Source organism: Geotrypetes seraphini, chromosome 2, assembly GCF_902459505.1.
Source record: "Geotrypetes seraphini chromosome 2, aGeoSer1.1, whole genome shotgun sequence".
Taxonomy (NCBI): Eukaryota; Metazoa; Chordata; class Amphibia; order Gymnophiona; family Dermophiidae; genus Geotrypetes; species Geotrypetes seraphini.
This window is the reverse complement of record NC_047085.1, coordinates 138,469,863-138,485,814: the sequence shown is the minus strand read 5'-3', so window position 1 is coordinate 138,485,814 and position 15,952 is coordinate 138,469,863. Positions and strand designations below refer to the sequence as shown.

The window sequence follows — 15,952 nt, the reverse complement described above, 5'->3', positions numbered from 1 at the left end:
GTGATGCACCTGGGTAGGAAAAATAAGGAACATGAATATAAAATGTTAGGTGTAACATTGGCCAAATCCGATCAAGAAAGGGACCTGGGGGTACTGATAGACAGGAACCTGAAGCTGTCGGCTCTATGTGCGGCGGCGGCAAAGAAAGCAAACAGAATGTTAGGTATGATAAAGAAGGGGATCACGAGTAGATCGGCGGCCGTTATAATGCCGCTTTACAGAGCAATGGTCAGACCACACTTGGAGTACTGTGTCCAACACTGGTCTCCATACCTAAAAAAGGATATAACCCTGCTGGAAAGGGTGCAGAGGCGAGCCACGAAGCTAGTAAAAGGTATGGAAAATTTGAGCTACAAAGAACGACTTGAAGGGCTGGGACTGTTCACCCTCGGGAGGAGGAGACTGCGAGGAGATATGATTGAGACTTATAAAATACTGAATGGATTCGATAAAATTGAGCAAGAAACACCGTTGTTCACATTGTCAAAAGTGACACAGACAAGAGGTCATGGACTGAGGCTGAGGGGCAGCAAGCTCAGGACAAATGTCAGGAAATTCTATTTCACACAGTGAATGGTGAACGCTTGGAATGCTCTCCCAGAGGAGGTGGTGGCGGAGACTACCATTCTGGGTTTCAAGCGTGAGTTGGATGCACACCTCCTTGCAAATCACATTGAGGGATATGGGTAATCAGGGTCTCCATCTGGGAGCACCTGGCTTGGTCTCTGCGTGTGCGGGTCGCCAAAATAGATGGATCTAAAGTCTGATCCGGTGAAGGCGTTTCTAGTTAGTAGTGGGGTTCAAGAAGGGATTGGGCAACTTTCTGAAGAAAAGGGGATAGAAGAGTATGGATAGAGGACTACTGCACAGGTCCTGGACCTGATGGGCCTCCGCGTGTGCGGACTGCTGGGCATGATGGACCTCTGGTCTGACCCAGCGGAGGCAATGCTTATGTGCTTATGTTCCTATGGAGACCCAATAAATTGATCACAATGCAGGCAACAAAATTCCCCTTATTATATATAGTTAAGATTCACTATTACTGAATGATATCTGAGCAGTTGGAACATTCTCAACGTCCTACCCTGCCCACTAATCTCATGCAATCATTATATTTTCTCTTTTATAATGCCTATTGGACCCCAAGTATGGCTATTCTTATGTTTTTATGTAGTAGGTATTTCTCTGTCTCTGGATGGCTCACCATTGAAAACAACAGAATTGCAGTGCAATATGAACCTGGGTGTCACTTCACTCACCATGAGGTTGTCCAGAGACATTTCTGTGGCCATTTTTGTACAAATGCTGCCAGACAGATGTCCTTGTCTCTGTTTGTTTTATTTATTTATTTTTGGCATTCATAATTTGGATGTTTTAGTTTGGAAAATGGCTGTTCTTTTTTTTTGTACATTCTCTCTCATGTTTTTGAACAGGAAGTCCCAGCATTTTTCCTGTTCAAAAATGGTTGCCAGATTGGATGATTTTTTTTGGGATGTCATGAGTGGGACATCCCAATTTAGACTTGGACGTTCTTTCCAAAATATCTCTCCATGTGTCCAAATGGCAGATGAAATTTAATGTGGAGGAATGCAAAATGATACATACAGGTAAAATAATCCTAATTAGGTACATAATGCTGGTTTTACATTAGGAGACACCACCCAAGAAAAAGATCTTGGGAGTCTGTTTTTTTAAAAAGTCTAGAACATTTGCTTTTATTTATTTTTTTATTCTTTATTTATTGGATTATTCATTACAATACCTTAGTAACAAACATGCATGAATGAACACAAAAAGTACAAATGTAAATTCCCTACAAGGAACAACATAATATATAATGAAACTAATCAACCATATCCTAGTCCACATTATTGCTGATCGCCAGTATTTTAAAATAAAACATCAAATCAAATCTTTCTGTCTACTATCTAGGAGCAGGCAAATGACTTTTATATATATATTATACATCATCCTCCAAAAATAAACTTTCAGCAAAGGTTTCTCTTTAATAAAATCTTCCACCTGGACTGGGTCAAAAAACACATATTTATCACTTCCATATGAAATCAAGCATTTACATGGAAATTTCAAAAAGAAAGTAGCTCCGACTGCCAAAACCTTTGGCTTTAGCTGAAGGAACTGTTTCCTCTTGAACTGAGTTTGTCTAGAGACATCTGGAAAAATTATCACCCGTTGACCACAAAACATCTCTTGTTTTTTCAGGAAATATAATTTCAAAATATCTTGTTTTTCAAGCTCTGTCTTAAAGGTCACGAGGAGAGTTGCTCGTTTATCAATTATGTCTTTAGATGACTCCAAAAATTGTGATACATTCAAACTATCAGGTGACACTATTCTCTCCATTCCACCTTCATCTACCTTTTCCTTGGAGTCTCTTGAGATGTAATATAGGTTATCAACCTCAAAGGTCTCCACTTTAGTATAATGTAATATCTCCCTCAAATACATTCTCAAGAGCTCCATTGGAGAAAGGTAATGTGTGATTGGAAAATTTAACAGGCGAAGATTTTTAACTCTGATAGCATTTTCCATTTTTTCTAATTTAGCATGTATCATCATACTATCCTTTATATTAGAAACAGCACTAGCTTGTAAATTACCTACTACCTGATCTAGCTTTTCAACCTTCACAGCTGTTTCTCCAATATTATTATCTTGTTCTTTAATTTTCACAGTTACATCAGATGAAAATTGACATAAGTTCAAAACGGTTTTTTGTAAAGATGACTCTATTCTGTTAATACTAAGCCAAACATCATTTAGAGTGATCACTTTATCCCTGGGGAGAGTGTCCGAGCTTTGCCCAGTAATCATCTGTACTGGGGTTAGTTCTTTAGTTTGCCCCAGGGATTGTCCTGAAACCTCCAGACCAGATAGTAAAGATGATTGAGGGGAAGAAGAAATTATTCCTTCCTTAAAAGGGGAAGGAGATTCTTCTAACTGTGAGGAATATGATGGTTGAGGAGGTGGTGTTGGTTCCCCAGAAGATAAGGAGACAGCTTGAATGTTAAAAGTTACCTGTTCCTCAATATGTGGCAAGATAGGAACCACAAGATGGCGATCCATTGGGCCTGTTGTTCCAGAGGATGGTATTGCATTAGCTTTCCTCTTACCCATGTTGAAGATTCGATAGCCCTGCTTCCTGCTCCTCTTAGGCTCCGAAGGGGCTCAAAGCCCCTTTTGAGCCCCTTCAGCTCGCGACCGGGGCTCGCGACCACGGGCCGCGTACCGCGGCTGTGCCGGTGTTTTAAGGCTCCTCTCCAAGGACCCTCTCAGCTGGCTGGGTCTGGCAGCAGCGGGACTGCCTGCCCCGATGTACAAAAGTGCAACAAGCACTAGCGACAGGCTCCCTCTCTGCTGTGCCGGTGTTTTAAGGCTCCTCTCCAAGGACCCTCTCAGCTGGCTGGGTCGGGCAGCAGCGGGACTGCCTGCCCCGATGTAAAAAAGTGCAACAAGCACTAACGACAGTCATTTGCTTTTAAATGAACTTTCTCTATGCATGTTTTACATTTTGTATTTCATCTTTATTGTTAATCCAAGCAGATTTGAACAGTTTACAATATAAAATAAGATTTTGGACTAAGAAAAAACCCTGAAATAATATAAGGAGGCCTAGGTTACAAACAGTATATAAAAATCTAATATAATAAAATGCTAGGCTGCGCATGCGCACTCAAAAGTCGTGTTCCCTGATCCGTCGTGACAGCTCGAGTGCGCATGCGCACCAGACAAGCTTCTCTGCTCTCCACCTCACAATACGGAAGTTTCTTTACACGCTGACGATCGCCTCCACAAGCCTGCTCCCAGCCAGCCGACGATCGCCTCCACAAGCCGGGACTGGGGTACAAAGAGCGCCTCCTCTCCCCCCCCGGGACGAACCGAAAAACTGACCCCACCACCCGGGACCCGAGTCCTTTGCCACCCCACCCTTCTCTTCCCTTCCCGCGGACACGACTAAGAACATTGCGATTCCAGTGTGTGCAGTAGTCTTCACATGCTGCTTAGGGCCCTTCTTCTGCCCTGATTTGCTCTGCCGCGTCTCTGATGATGTCATCAGGGACGTGCCAGAGTAAATCAGGGCAGTAGAAGGGCCCGAAGCAGTGTGTGAAGACTGCTGCACACGCTGCTGGAATCACCAGCTTTGTAGTCGGGACCGCGGGAAGGGAAAGGGGGTAGAGGAAACGCTAATGCTGCTGCACAGGGCACCCATTAATGTAACGGGCTTGCTTTCGGGAGGGGGTAGGTAGTCAGAAGGGGGCCACGGAGAGACAGTCAGGCATGGAACAACAGATAAATACAGGTAGGCAGGGGGCCAGGGAGAAAGACAGAGAGACATACAGAAAGAAAGACAGGGGGCCAGGGAGACAGATAGAATAAACACAGACAGACAGCAGAGAAAGAGAGAAAGAAACCTCCCCCTCCCCAGACAAATACTAGCCAAGGATAGAGAGAGAGAAAGAATGACAGACAGGGAGCCAGAGAGACAGACAGAAAGAAAGACAGACAGACATCTATTCTAGCACCCGTTAATTTAACGGGCTTAAAGACTAGTATTAGTATAAAATTATAGAATTAAGCAGTTGGAGGCAGGGCAGGATTAATTCTTCGAGGGCCCATAGGCACACAAGTACACTGGGCCCCCCTGGCCCTGCCACGCCCCCACCCTGCCCATGCCCCGCCCCTACCCCATTCATGTCCCGCCCCATTTATCTGTTTTCTTCTTTACTTCTTTATTTCCACTTGTATTTCTTTTTTTTTTTTTTTTAATTCAAAACAAACAAAGATTAGTATACCAGTGCACAGTTTTTCTTCTATGCAACCCCCAAACATCTCTGAACAAATCCCCCTTCTTTCCCTTCCCACCTACTTACCCAGGAATTTAACTCTGAACCCTTTCCAGACATATATGAAAGTGTTCAAATATTTGTAGAGCAGTAATACTATCTGAAATATAAGTCTATATTAATAATCAAGTTTACAACGCCTCTCAACTGCCTCATTCTACATCAACCAACTGTAACCCATATGTATATATAAACAACCAAATCTGTAACTCCTCTAGTACGTTCCACTCCATGTATGTTAATTTGCAACGAAACAACAAGGCAAGCAGTCCACCAAAGAATCCAACGTGAAACAAAAGAAGATTGGCAGAAAATAAGGAGATTCAAATCAGGTTAATTCAAGGTGCTCCCAAGAACCATGCCTGATGCATTTCGCCAAACAAGGCTAGTCAACGCTAACAAAAAACCATGTCTTTCATACAAACAGAACACAGAAAACACCTTTGCTTAGTATGGAATAAGTAATCACAAACTAACCTCTCCCCCCTTTTGCAAAACTGTAGTATGGTTTTTAGCCACAGCTGGTGCTAAAAAAATGCTCTACAGTTTTGTAAAAGGGGGGATAAAATAGAAATACATAGACAAAGGTTAAAATAAAACCACCATGACGCTGGACTCTGCATACAATGAAACACCACAGAAACAGCAATGCATGTCCCCTAAAGCAAAAAAATAAATAAATAGAAAATTTTTTTCAACCTTTGTCTTGTCTGGTTTCAGCTCTCCTCATCTTCTCGTCACTCTCTTCCTTTCATCTTCTGTCCTGTGCCACTTCCAGAAACTGTATGCCTCACCCTTCCATCTTTCCCTTCACTCCCATTGGTCTGGAATCCATCTTCTTCCATTCCCTCCTCCAATGGTCTGGCATCTCTCTCCTCGCCTCTTCTTCCCTTCCCTTCCCTCTCCCACATCCACACCCCCATGGTCTGGAATTTCACTCTCTCCTCTCCCTTCCCCCCACTTCCATCAGCATCTGCCCCTTTCTTTCCCTCCAACCCAATTCCATCCAGTATCCTTCCCCTTATATCTCTCCCCCTTCCCCTGCACACCAATTCCATCAGCATCTGCCCCTTTCTCTCCTTCCACCACCCTTCCATATCACCCTGTCCCCTTTCTCTCCTTCCACCACCCTTCTAGGTCAGAGGGGGCCTGCTGAAGAAACAGAGGACTCAGTGTTTTTTTTTTCCTTGGCAACGCCCCCCCCGGAAAGATTGGCAGCGCTGCCCCCCCGGAAAGATCAGCAGCGCTGCCCCCCCCCGGGAGATCAACAACACCGCCCTCCCCCAGCATCGCCATCAACCAAACTGAATAAGTGATGTCGGAGGGGGTGGACCGGCAGATGCAAAGAGTTGCTGCAAGGTCTCGTGATGACTGCATCTGCCGGTCCAACCCCTCTGATGTCACTTACCTCTTCCCTGAGCAGAGCCGGCAGATGTAGTCATCGCGAGACCTTGCAGCAACTCTTTGCATCTTCCAGTCCACCCCCTCCGACGTCACTTATTCAGGTTGGTTGATGGTGATGCTGGTGGAGGGCGGTGTTGTCGATCTCCCGGGGGGATGGGGGGGGCAGCGCTGCTGATCTTTCCTGGGGGGCCCGCATTGCCAAGGGAAAAAACAAACAAACCGAGTCCTCTGTTTCATCATGTCCCCCTGACAACTTCGGGCCCTAGGCACATGCCTACTTGGCCTATTGGTTAATCCTGCCCTGGTTGAAGGGATGTTACCGAAGCTGGATATCTTGCTGGATGGAACACATGGGCCTAGGACATTAGTTAGAGAAGGCCTAACTCAGGGGTCCTCAAACTTTTTTTAACAGGGGGCCAGTTCACAGTCCCTCAGATTGGTGGGGGCCGGACTATAGTTTGAACCCCCCCCCCCCATGAACAAATTCCCATGCACACTGCACGTATTTTATTTGTAGTGCAACCCCCCCCCCCCACAGAAAGAACAATACAATATGTAAAATGAAGAACAATTTTAACCAATATGTCCTTGGCCCCAGTGCATCACATCACCGTGTCCCCCTGACCTAGGGTTACCATAAGGCTCCAGAGAAAGGAGGACGGGAAGAAACTATTGTCGCACCAACATGAGGCTTGAAATATACTGAGTAAAGCTACTGGAGCGCCAGAATGAGGTTTGGAATTCACAAAAAGAGCCGAAACAGCATACTGAAGTTTGGAACGTTTGGTGAAGTACTACCAAGCCCCTGCAATCAAGTAGCCCAAATATCTGGCAACTCACTAATGCCAAAAGTTTCCTGCCAGCCATACCAAACTTCCAAGAAACCCTCCCAGTGGCAGCAGGGCTATGCACACCAGCCCACACACTCAGCGAATGGGTCATGCGGCGTGGAAGCTTGACGTCAGCATTGTGTGTCTGGCCTTACAGCTCACGTGAGGGGATTACTGGTGGCACGCAGTGAGGAGCGGTGAGAAATGCAGAGCGTTATAATGTATGTGCCCAGAGCATTATAGTGAGAAAGCCATAATGGAGCAGGTTAGGAACATGAGCAGTAAATTCTCGAGCGGGGGCTGGGTAAATGACCTTGGAGGGCCGTATCCAGTCTGCGGGCTGTAGTTTGAGAACCCCTGGCCTAACTGAAGTAGAGTGAGTTTTCAATACTGACTTCAATTTCATAAAGGAGGTCTCATGTGTATGTCCAGGGGCAGTGTTGGGGGGGGGGGGGGTTTCTAGGAAAATTATTTTATTTTTATTTATTTATTTTAAAATTTCTGTACCGTTTTAAACCAAAACGGTTCACAAAACTGTTACAAACATAAAATCTTAAAACAAGTTAAGAAAACTTTTAAACACAAACTAAGACAGAAACACGCAGAAGGATTCAATTCTTTCTAGGAATCAAGAAAAAAAAAAGTGATGGTACTCATAGAAGGCTAACCTACAGAGAATGGTGTGAGTATGGTTCTGCCTCTATATTATCCACACCCTTACAGTTTCCATGTGCCCTGTAACCAGCACAGCACAGTCATATAAAATTGCAGCATTGCCAATATTATGCCAATCTCTAGACACACCAACGAAGTAATATCAGCTTAAACCCTCTTAGTACCAGGCATATTATGAAGTAGATTCAAACTAGAAAAATGCCATTCAGGACTTAAAGCACATCTACCGTGTCAACACTAATTTCCAAATTATGTTGGAAAACCTGAAGAACATGGATTACTACAGGACACTACATTTAAAAAAATTCATGTTATTAGAATACCTAGCAGGGCTGTGAGTGTGAAGTCAGTGTCACTAGCAATTTTGAGTGGAGTTAGAAACAATGGACATAAAACTTATAATATGTATCATATATTACTAGTGTATTATAATGTATGTGCCCAGAACAAAAAATGCAAAGTATGGGCATAGTTTGAGGGCTGAAGGGAGGCATTGCCTCCCCCCCCAACGAACTGCCCTCTAGCTCTGCAGGGCCTGATATCGCTCCCCATTCCCTGCTCCCCCCTCAATCGAGTAGCCTTCCAGCCCAGGGGAGCACTGTATCACCACGCGCTCCACCCCCTGCACTGAAAGTGGCTGCTCTCAGCCTGCTCCAGAAGCCCTTCTCTGTCCTACAACTTCCAAACTACATTGTAATAGGAAGTTGTAGGATAGAGGCAGGCTCCAGCACCAGGGATATTGGACCCCATGGAGCTGGAATGCTGCTCGATTGGGGAAGGAGTGGTGAATGATATCAGGCTTCACGGGGCTGAAGGGCAGCTCATATGGGGGGGGGGGGGGAGCAACTAGGTCCATGCACAAGGGAGGAACATAGTCATTTACTTTACCATGCAAGATGCTCTCTTCTTGCAAGACTTGGGCAGGCTTCCAGGCTTGATAAGAGGCAACCTCCTTCTGCACTGCTGTTCCCTTGCAGTCAACCCGCACTGCTTCTGAGCATTTGTAGTACCTTGAGCAAACTTATGGCCCTATCCACTCATGGGGTATACTTTGTTACTCAAGTCAATCCATTTGACTGTTTTTTCTATAAGCCTAAGACAGTGAATCACAAACTGTATGCTGTGGTGAGATTCTGGGTGTGCCTCCAGGGATTGAGTCACTTCCAGCGTTGGTGCATCTCCTCTTCTCTGCTCCCCACACTAGGGTTGCCAGATTTCATCTTTGAAAAAAGAGGATGCCTGGCCCGCCCTGTTCGGCCCCCAGTCCCGCTTCTGGCTCCACCCCAGTCCTCCCCAGCCCCGCCCCCATATGAACCTCTCTGAGCTTGAAGGCCGTGTTTGGAAGCCTTTGCACATGCACAGACATTGATGCAATGATGTCACACGCGTGCACACATGCGTATGATGTCTTCATGGTGACGGTCTTGCATGTGCAATTGCTTCCAGAGGCGGCCTTCGAGCTCGGGTCTTCCAAAACCCGGACAAATTGCCGGGTTTTGGAAATTCCTCTGGGGCGCCTAGACAGCTCTCTAAAAATAAGACATATTTGGGTTTTTCTGAACATCTGGTAACACGAATCTTGTCTCATTTTCCCTGAGCCCGGGGCCATGTCTGTAGGACCTTCAAGCATGTACAGACATCAACATGATACTACAACTATATCTCTCAATGCCACTCTCTCTTCTTAATAAATTGCTTTAATCAAACTATCAGGTAATTTGATAGTTTGATTAAAGCAATTTATTAAAAAGAGAGAGTGGCATTGAGAGATATAGTTGTGGTATTATGAATGGTTTACCAATGCCAGAGTATTGACTGAGATTATGACATCAACATGATGACATCATATGCATGCACGCATGTGTGCGATGACATCGTGTTGACATCTGTGCAAGCTCGGAAGCCCTCCAGACACTGCCCCAAGCTCAGTGAAAATGAGATAAGCTTTGTGTAGGATGGGGCTGGGGGGAAGAGTGGGGTGAGGTTGTGGGTGTGCCACAGAAAACCATTTGCTCCGTTAATGTGCCAGAGCAAAAAAAAAAGGTTTGTGGAACACTGGTCTAAAGGAAATGGAACTTTCCCTTCTGGCTGTCTCTTCTAGGATTTAACCCTATTCTGAGGTTTCGTTATGGGAATTAGGTACAGAAGCTTAGGAACACTGGGATGTTGTGCTAGTCACCATAGTAGCTGGATTTAAAATGGGTTTGGACAAACTTCTGGTGAAAACACCTATAAACCATTATTAAGGTAGACCTGGGGAAAGCCATTATTTATCCCTGAGGTTAAGTAGCCTGGAGTTTTGCTACTTTTGGTATTTACCATATGGCTCCAGAAAAAAAAGGAAGACAGATTGAGACATCTGGGTTTTACTTATTGCAAGTTTCCAGGTCTCACTATGTCTTTTTCTGGTAGAAACCGACGTTTCAGCCACCATGCTGTGGCTTTCTTCAGGGTATGCTCTGAAATCTGCAGTGTGACTTTGGAAATAGTGGGTTCACTGACCTGATTGGGATAAGGGCAGTCCACCAATTTGAATTTTGGCAGGAAAATCAGTTGGTCAGAAATTTGAATTTTGTTGTGAAAGTCCATGGTTTAAAGATGTTCTCCCCATGGAGCTAAGTTAGATGTTCTCTCAGGCATTGTGCTTGTTGCAGGTTTCCGGGTCTTGCTGCATCTTTGTCTGGTAGAAACTGATGTTTCAGCCACCATACTGTGGCTTTCTTCAGGGTATGCTCTGAAGTTTGCAATGTGACTTTGGAAATATGGATTCACTGACCTGATTGGGAACAGGGCAGTCCACCAATTTGAATTTTGGCAGGAAAGGCAGTTAGTCAGAGAGAACATCTGGATAGAGACATCCTACTTTTTCTGGAGCCGTATGGTAACTAACTTTTTGGACCTTGCAGGTACTTGTGACCTGGCCTGATCATTGTTGGAAACAAGATACTGAGCTAGATTTACCCTTGATCTGACTCAGTGGAGCAGCTCTTATTTTCTTAGGAATGATTTTGGATAGTGCAAGGCTTACCAAGCAGCCCTGGTGTTGTTAGCTGAATAATATGAAACTTCTCATGGATTCCAAGGTTTGAGAGGATGTACGTGTTATGATAAGATACTTGAAATCTGTGGAAGACATCTGTTATTCCACTCTGGGTGTTAGACCACCTGAATGTTGAGGGAGTGAATGTAGGGTTACCAGATGTCCGGATATGTCCTTTTTTTAGAGGACTGTTTAGGTGTCCGGACTGATTTCTCCCCTGTCTGGGGAAAAAATTGTCTAAAGCCCTAACCTGTCTGCCCTGCACCCCACTTACCTCCTGCTCGGCTAAAATTGGATCACTGGGTCATCCAGCAGAAAGGTGAGTCTGCTGCCGTCAGCCTGCCCTGGAAGCCTTCTCTCTGGTATGACTTCCTGTTCTCACATAGGCAGGATGCTCCAGATAGGCAGCTTCCTTGATTATTGCAATCCTATTCTTTCAAAAGTTGTATGTTGGGATGATCAGTACTATGGGGATATTTATAAGGGCACCTAAAAATGTTGATAGTGCACCTATTTTTGTCCTAATTCTATATATGTTGTGGCAGGGAAAAGGTGCAAAGTCCTAATACCTACAGGTTATCACCAATAGCCAGCCTTGCCACTGTTCAGAGAACTATAACAATACAAAAAAACAAAAGACCACAAGCTGCTGTAAGTCCTTAAAAGTCACCAACAAATGCAGCAAAGCCCTATACATAGGTAGGAGCATTGTAACCACTACACCAATGATTATATTTAATTTAAGTATGAAATGGTGAAGTGTATCCTCAGTGTGGGGATTGTAAGCTCTAAGAAGCCCAGTTCAATGCTTAACAAAGCCAAGCTTTTAAGGTGAGCATCTTGCTCTTCTTAGCCACAGACCATCATCAAGCACACCGAGTGTGCTTAATAGTGATTAATAGAGTAAAAATAATAATGTGCCTTCATGAAATCTACAAACACAGTTTAGTAGAGCAGCGCTTCTACCTACATCCAACCCGACATACTGTAGGAAAGGTGGAATAGTCACTATATTAGACTTAGCTTATATGCAGGCCCGAGTCCACAAACGCCAGCAGTTTCTCAATTTAAAATTTCCCCTCGTAATGTAGGTTCAACCAAGCTGGGTTTCAAGGAACTGTGCCCCTTCCTCAGGAACCTTTGAGGAAAAAGAACCGGCGGCAGTAACGCAGCAACTTTCTGGCAGTCCTGTTTGGCATCATCCTCCAGGAGTGCCAGAAAGTTGCTGGATCTTTACTGGGACTGGTGTTTACATCAGGTTTTAATTGGTGTAAATCTTCATACCTGAAATTGGGCAAGGATAAGGTTACCATATGGCTTCAAAAAAAGGAGAATGGATTGAGCACCAGAGGTCGCCTCTTTTGTTTTCCTTGACTTTTAACTGGCATATTTATTAGATATTGGTAATTATAGCAGAGGTAAAAAAAATCAGAAACTCCACAATGCCTTTTGCAGACACTTTATTCAATGATATTTTAAAATATTGTTCAAAACTTGTGATTTCTTTAATTTACTTTTCCCCAGCCTACTTCGGTAAAAATCCTGTTCTTTTCTTTCTACAAAACTGTTTGTGCTGATCTGTGCTAAGGACTGTAACTGATGAAGTTCATTTTTTTTCCCTTGCTATTCGTTCTTTTATAGTTTGTGCCCTATTTATGTGACAGAACAAAACACAAAAGACCTCCCTCTCATCAATACTGGGCAAGTTTCTCAAATAATATCATCATGTAGCATTTAAAGGCTTTTAAATATTTAAATGTGCTCATAAGTTCTTCAGCAAGGCGCCACAGCAGCGGTACAATGTTGCTGAAAAGGTGCTTGAATTTTAATCATAACACATTGCATGGAGCAAGGATTCTCGCTTCTACTGGAGTGGCAAATGTTATGGCTCTACAAAAGCTGTTTAACAGTAGACCACTTATCTGAAAAGGTCAGTTCACGGCTCTAACACAGTCTGTGTTTCGCTATGCTACATCAAGAAGCCGGAAGGATAAGTTTTTTGTACTGATTTTATTTGCAGTGTGCACAGTGCCTGAGTCCTTTGATCTATACACTTGATGTTGAAAAAAGACGCCCTAGTTATGTGATAGACAGACCTGACAAATCTGCCAGATTGACAAACTTATTTTATTATTTATGATGGTTTACTTTGCAATAATGTATACATTTAGGGATCCTTTTACTAGTGTGTCTTAGTGCGTGCTAATATTTAGCGCTCGCTCAACACTAACGCGTACTAATACGCCCATAGCGTGTCTTAGTAAAAGGACCCCTTATTTATTTAATTTGGATTTATTAACCACCTTTTTCATGAAGATTCACCTAAAGCGGTTTACAATACTTTGAATAGCAATCAGGTACTCCGACGTCCATTCAATTCCTCTGGGTGTCGGAGCATTTAACGCATCAGCTTAGTAAAAGAGGTGGGGTCAATGTTATGGAATGACAATGGTAATATACTAGTCAGCAATATGAAACATGAGAAAAATGGTGACAGGCCAAAAGCGCACGAGACTTTGGCGCACCAACATTGCAGCGCAGACAAATCAGCGCAAGACCTCAGCGTGCCGCCTAAAAAGTTACTTTTAAAGAGCTCCGATGGGGTGTGTGTGTGGGAACTCCCCCACTTTACTTCATACTCTTCGCGCTGCTGTTGGGGGAGGGGGGGAGTGTGGGGGGTGCAACCCCCCACATAATAGAGAAAACAACTTTTTCCTAAAAAAATCAGGAAAAAGTGAAGTTTACTCTATAATGGAGGGTTCCAACTCCCCAACCCCCCCCCCCAACGGCAGCGTGAAGAATATGAAGTAAATCGGGGGGGGGGGGGGTTTCCCCACTCACACCCCGCGTCAGAGCTCTTTAAAAGTAACTTTTTAGGCAGCGCGCTGGGGTCTTGCGCCGATTTGTCTGCGCTGTAATGTCGGCACGCCGAAGTCCCGCTTGCGAATGACTATGAACCAGAAAAATAGCCTTTTATATGTCTTTCTTGTCACTCAGTGCTGTTTTTAAATTTTTATTTTGTTGTTTGGAATTGAAGCATCTGCATTTATTTGTTTACCCTCAAATTCTGCATATTGCGTGTAAAGTTGTGTGCTTAGTTACATCTGTGCACCTAGCTGATCTGAATGCACAACATAATTGGTCTAACTGACACTGATAATTGGCAATTAACACCTAATTAAAGTTAGTTGAAAGTTATGCACATAACTTGGTAGGCACATGGCACAAAGGGGGACATTCTAGAAATGGCGGCTAAATTTAGACACTAATTGGTGCCCTACCAGTGCCTACGTAACAAACGTCATTTAAAATGGCAAAATAAAGCACTGTTAAAGTGCCTATCGGTACCTAATAATACATGCCGGAATTGTGTCTGTGTAGCTCTGTATTGCAACTGCTTGTGTGAAATAAAGTGTTATTAAGAGTGAATTATATTTCTAATAAATCATATGACCAAGGAACATCGAGACCACAGTTTTTCTTCTTGTTTTGGAGGTCTTGTGCATCACAGATTGTCATAAAGACCAATACTGACATCTTGTGGTTGATTTCATTATAACTTCGATGTGTTTATCCTTTTCTACTGGGCTAACTTTAGATAGGTACAAAAATAATAGCGAAATACCACTATATCAAACAATACACATCAGTATTGTCAAGCCTTCATCTATCAAGGCATCCTATACGGCCTCAGAAATGGAGCCTACGCACAGCAATGCAGTCACAAACTGAGACAATCCGTGTAGTAGAAATACTCCTGCTCCAATCATTGGCCTTTAAAACTATTTTTTAAGTGCTATTTTTTAATCACTATTTTATAATATAAACCCTACACCACTCAATATTTAAGATGTGGTTTTAAATACGTAATGCTTATTCAAAAAATCTACATCAAATACTGTGTGTAATATCAAAATTTGAAAAACTCGACCAGAAAAACTTATCTTATTTGTTTAGTAGTCTTCACTGTCGGAGTCTTAATAGTAAAATTTCAATTCATGTCCATTCGCCAACGCGGCCAGCGTTTCGCGGGAATTGCATACATCCGTTGCATCAGGGCCACCTGGACATTACCACACACATCCTCACTACAAATAAATACAAACAAAAATATATTCACATTCAAAAAACCCCAAAAAGAAACGTTGTTTTTTTAAAAATTTAAATAGTACAACACTCACATCAGTGCATTCGGTCACAGCTTTTCAAACAGTGCCAAAATGGCAGCAACAACTTTATATAGTCTAGTTACCGTCGCAACGTGCTGACATCATCGGAACGTGGCAAATGCACGTTCCACATTTGAAAGAATGGCTACTAATAAAAATGTTGCCATTCCAATGACCTATTAAGGCCCTTGGGCCACAAAGTATCTAATCTATTAATCCTTTAAACTTTAGATAGGACAGGTTAATTTACCCCATTGTGTTTAATCTCTTTATATATGAGACCTGGAAAAGAATACTTGCTCAGAAGTTACAAGGCAGCTTAATTCCCTATCTTACCTATCTACCTATTATTAGTTGTTTGCTAATTTTCTTTATAATTAGATATTATTGTGACCTTTCTGCTTCCCTTGGGTTTCTCTAATATTATTTTTCTCTTTTAGGGACCCTTTAACCACAGAACATTGGGATCTAGGTTTAGCACCTATGTGTGAAGTCCAGATTCAGTGTGGCAGTATTTAGGATTTGGTTTTTGCAGGTCCCATGCTAATTTTCTCATTAGTGAACAGGACCTTTTTTTTTAATGAACACAGGAACACTTACCATTAACTCAGTGAATGTGCTAGCTGATTAATGTTTCTATGCCCAGTCTTTTTCCATGACACACCTGTCTACAAATGAATTTTTGAAAAATAGTTTATGCAGGCTTATGTGTGTTGTGGTAGCATATGTTTTTTTGTTTTTTTTAAAATCCCAAACATTTATTAGGGCTTAATATGTATCCTTTAGTAAAAGGGTCCCTTAATTCACGGATGATTTTAATTTATTTTATAATAGTTGCAGACCCTATGGTACATGACTTGAAGGGTGGTATATTAAATTTTAACTAAACTGAATAGTTTATAGCAGGGGTGTCCAATGTCAGTCCTCGAGGGCCGCAATCCAGTCGGGTTTTCAGGATTTCCCCAATGA

General features: G+C 43.1%; 1 protein-coding gene across 1 annotated transcript in view; it reads left to right on the top strand.

The window, feature by feature from the left end:
* LOC117354834 (histamine H3 receptor-like) overlaps positions 1 to 15,502 on the top strand; it is a 35,410-nt gene extending 19,908 nt beyond the window's left edge. Inside the window, exon 5 of the mRNA XM_033932805.1 lies at positions 15,424 to 15,502. Coding sequence (XP_033788696.1) covers positions 15,424 to 15,502 — 79 coding nt within the window. The remainder of the gene's footprint in view (positions 1 to 15,423) is intronic.
* The last annotated feature ends 450 nt before the right edge of the window (positions 15,503 to 15,952 follow it).